General features: G+C 66.2%; 2 protein-coding genes across 2 annotated transcripts in view; both read left to right on the forward strand.

Moving 5' to 3' along the window:
* Window positions 1-1,913, forward strand: part of CHLRE_08g382515v5 (uncharacterized protein) — a 9,703-nt gene extending 7,790 nt beyond the window's left edge. Inside the window, exons 14-15 of the mRNA XM_043065294.1 lie at window positions 231-373; window positions 754-1,913. Coding sequence (XP_042922295.1) covers window positions 231-373; window positions 754-937 — 327 coding nt within the window. The 3' untranslated portion in view covers window positions 938-1,913. The remainder of the gene's footprint in view (window positions 1-230; window positions 374-753) is intronic.
* Window positions 1,914-2,210: 297 nt separating this feature from the next.
* Window positions 2,211-2,500, forward strand: part of CHLRE_08g382530v5 (uncharacterized protein) — a 4,512-nt gene continuing 4,222 nt past the window's right edge. The window contains exon 1 of the mRNA XM_043065295.1: window positions 2,211-2,500. This exon is cut by the window's right edge and continues 160 nt beyond it. Coding sequence (XP_042922296.1) covers window positions 2,238-2,500 — 263 coding nt within the window. The 5' untranslated portion in view covers window positions 2,211-2,237.

Raw genomic sequence — 2,500 nt, forward strand, 5'->3', positions numbered from 1 at the left:
AGGGCAAGAGGGGGAGGGAGAGGGAAGGGGAGGGAGAGGGAAGGGGAGGGGGAGGGGGAGAGGGGAGAGGGGGAGGAGGGCCAGAAGGGGAGGGGGGGCGCAGTGCAGCGCGGTGCACCCAAACACCCAACCCGCGCACTTGCATACACACGCACGCGCGCCGCACACCCCAACCCAACCCAACCCAACCCCAACCCCAACCCCACCCGGCCACCCCGCCGCCCCGTCAGGTGTATGTGTGGCACCGTGACGGCGGCGGCGGCGGCGAGCCGCTGCTGCGCCTGGCCGGCCACTCCGCCACAGTCAACGCGGTGGCCTGGAACCCCGCCAACCCTTACATGCTGGCCTCCGCCTCAGACGACAAAACCGTCAGGTGTGTGTGTTTGGGGTTGGAGGGGAGGGAGGGGTGTGGAGGGGTGGAGGGTGGGGTGGGGTGTGAGGGGATGGGAGGGTGGCATGGAGTAGTAGGGTGGTAAGGGTCGTACAGCGGGCATCATGCCCCTCCGCCGGCTTGACGCCGGGGGTCTGGTGGGTTGAGTCGGGGGGGGGGGGAGTTGTAAATACCAGCCCACACTAAACCAAACCAAGCTCGGGGGGGCAAAACGACTCGGCACGACACGGCCGCGCGGCATGGGCACACATACACACATGCCCGCCTGCAACTCCCCGACACACACACTGCACAATTACGGTGGTTTGTGTCCGAACACGCTTCACCTTGCTTTGACGGCTACCCCCGCCGCCCTCCTGCAGGGTGTGGCTGGCGGCGGCGGCGCAGCAGGGCGGCGGCGGCCCGGCGGCGGCGGCGGCTCGCAAGGCACTGCCGCTGCTGCAGTTCGCACCCACAGCCAATGGCGGCGGCGGCGGCGGCGGCGGCGCAGTTGGTATGGACGTGGCTGTGGGGGGAGGAGCTGCGGCGATGGCCGCTGAGGGTTAGGAGGCGGTGTGAGGGGGGAGGGGGGCTGCAGGGCAGCGGACGCAGAGAGGCAGGGGCAAGGGCATTGGTCGGCGACAAAGACGGTGACAGGGGCAGTGGTGGTGGGAGAGGTGACTGAGACTGACTGAGGTGACTGAGACTGATGAGACTGAGACGGATAGGGAGGGAGCAGAAGGATGGCGGGAGGATGGTGGTGGTGGTGATGGTGGTGATTGGTTGCCTGATGATCAGGCGGGCAGCAGCATTGCGGCGGGGTGAGCAGGCGCAGGTGTGTGGGTGTGTGGGGTGTGTGGGAGGGGAGCAGGCGGAGGAGCAGGAGGAGCAGGGGGATGAGCAGCACGGTTTTTTTTCCCGGTGTTCCGGACAGGCTGGCTGACTGTTAGTGAGTGAAGGCAGCGCATGGATGGCCGGATGGGGTGGTGTGCAGTTGGCAGTTGGCAGCAGGGGTTTGTGCGCTTGGGGGAAAAGAGGCCAAAGCAGGGTGGGCGGGGGGAGGGGGGCGGCCCCTGTGTACCACGTAATGCTGCGTGTACTTTACAGACAGCAACAACGCAACTACGCTCACGACCTTTCTTATGTCGCCTTTTTACGCGTATGACACGCGTGAGTGCCCGCGCGTGCGGGGCATGTGTCTGTGTGTGGGGGGAACCGTGCCCACAATTCTTTGGCGATGATCGCGCGTTTGTGTCGGTGTCTGGTGTCTTAATTGTGAGTGTGGCTCACATGTCAACGCGTGCAGCGGGGCTGTGCGTGTTGGGTGGGGCTGTTTGTGTGGGGGGGTCGCACCGAGTGCAAATGCTGCTCCCTCCCGTTCTGCTGAGGCTGTGGCTCTAGTGGGGTCCGGTTGGCTGGGTGGTGGCTGGTGGGTGGCTTCGTTGCTCGCAGCACTGCCGAAGGAGGTGTGGGGGGGAGCAGGGCGGGGCGGGGAGGTCAGCAGGGGGGGGGGAGGCATACACGCGTGTAAGAGCACACACAGAGTCCTGACAGGTCGCCATACCCAGTGAGTCCGACACGGCTGGCAGTGCCGCTGTGCCGCTGCGGGGGGCGCTTGGACGCCGGTGAGAGTGACAGTTGTGTGCGCGTGTGTGTATGTGTATATGTTGGTTTGTGTGGGTTTGCGGGGGGGCGGTCGGGACTCAGTGCTGACGGGACCAACCGCCGCCCCCGAGGTCGCGGCCTGCCCCGCCCGATCCTTCTGCCCTGCGCGCGGCCCATACTGCGGCGCCCACAACCTTTCATAAACTGCTTTGCTTTGTATTGCTGCGACACATATGCACCGCAAAACATACCGCAAACAACCATGAGTGCAGCGCCCCCGACAAGTCCTTCCGTAAGTTCCGGCGCCGCGGCGGCTGACGCGGAACCCGCGGCCCGCCGGACGCCGCCGCGCGGCCCCGCCGGCCCCGGCAGCTTTAGCACACACCAACAGCAGCAACAACAGCAGCAGCAACACCAACAACACCAACAGCAGCAACAGCAGCAGCAGCAGCACCAACACCACCAGCAGCCGCAGCAGCACACGCGCCATCAGGCCGCGCGGGTGTCGCCCGCGCACCTGGGCGG

Source organism: Chlamydomonas reinhardtii, chromosome 8 (assembly GCF_000002595.2).
Source record: "Chlamydomonas reinhardtii strain CC-503 cw92 mt+ chromosome 8, whole genome shotgun sequence".
In the NCBI taxonomy this organism is placed as follows: Eukaryota; Viridiplantae; Chlorophyta; class Chlorophyceae; order Chlamydomonadales; family Chlamydomonadaceae; genus Chlamydomonas; species Chlamydomonas reinhardtii.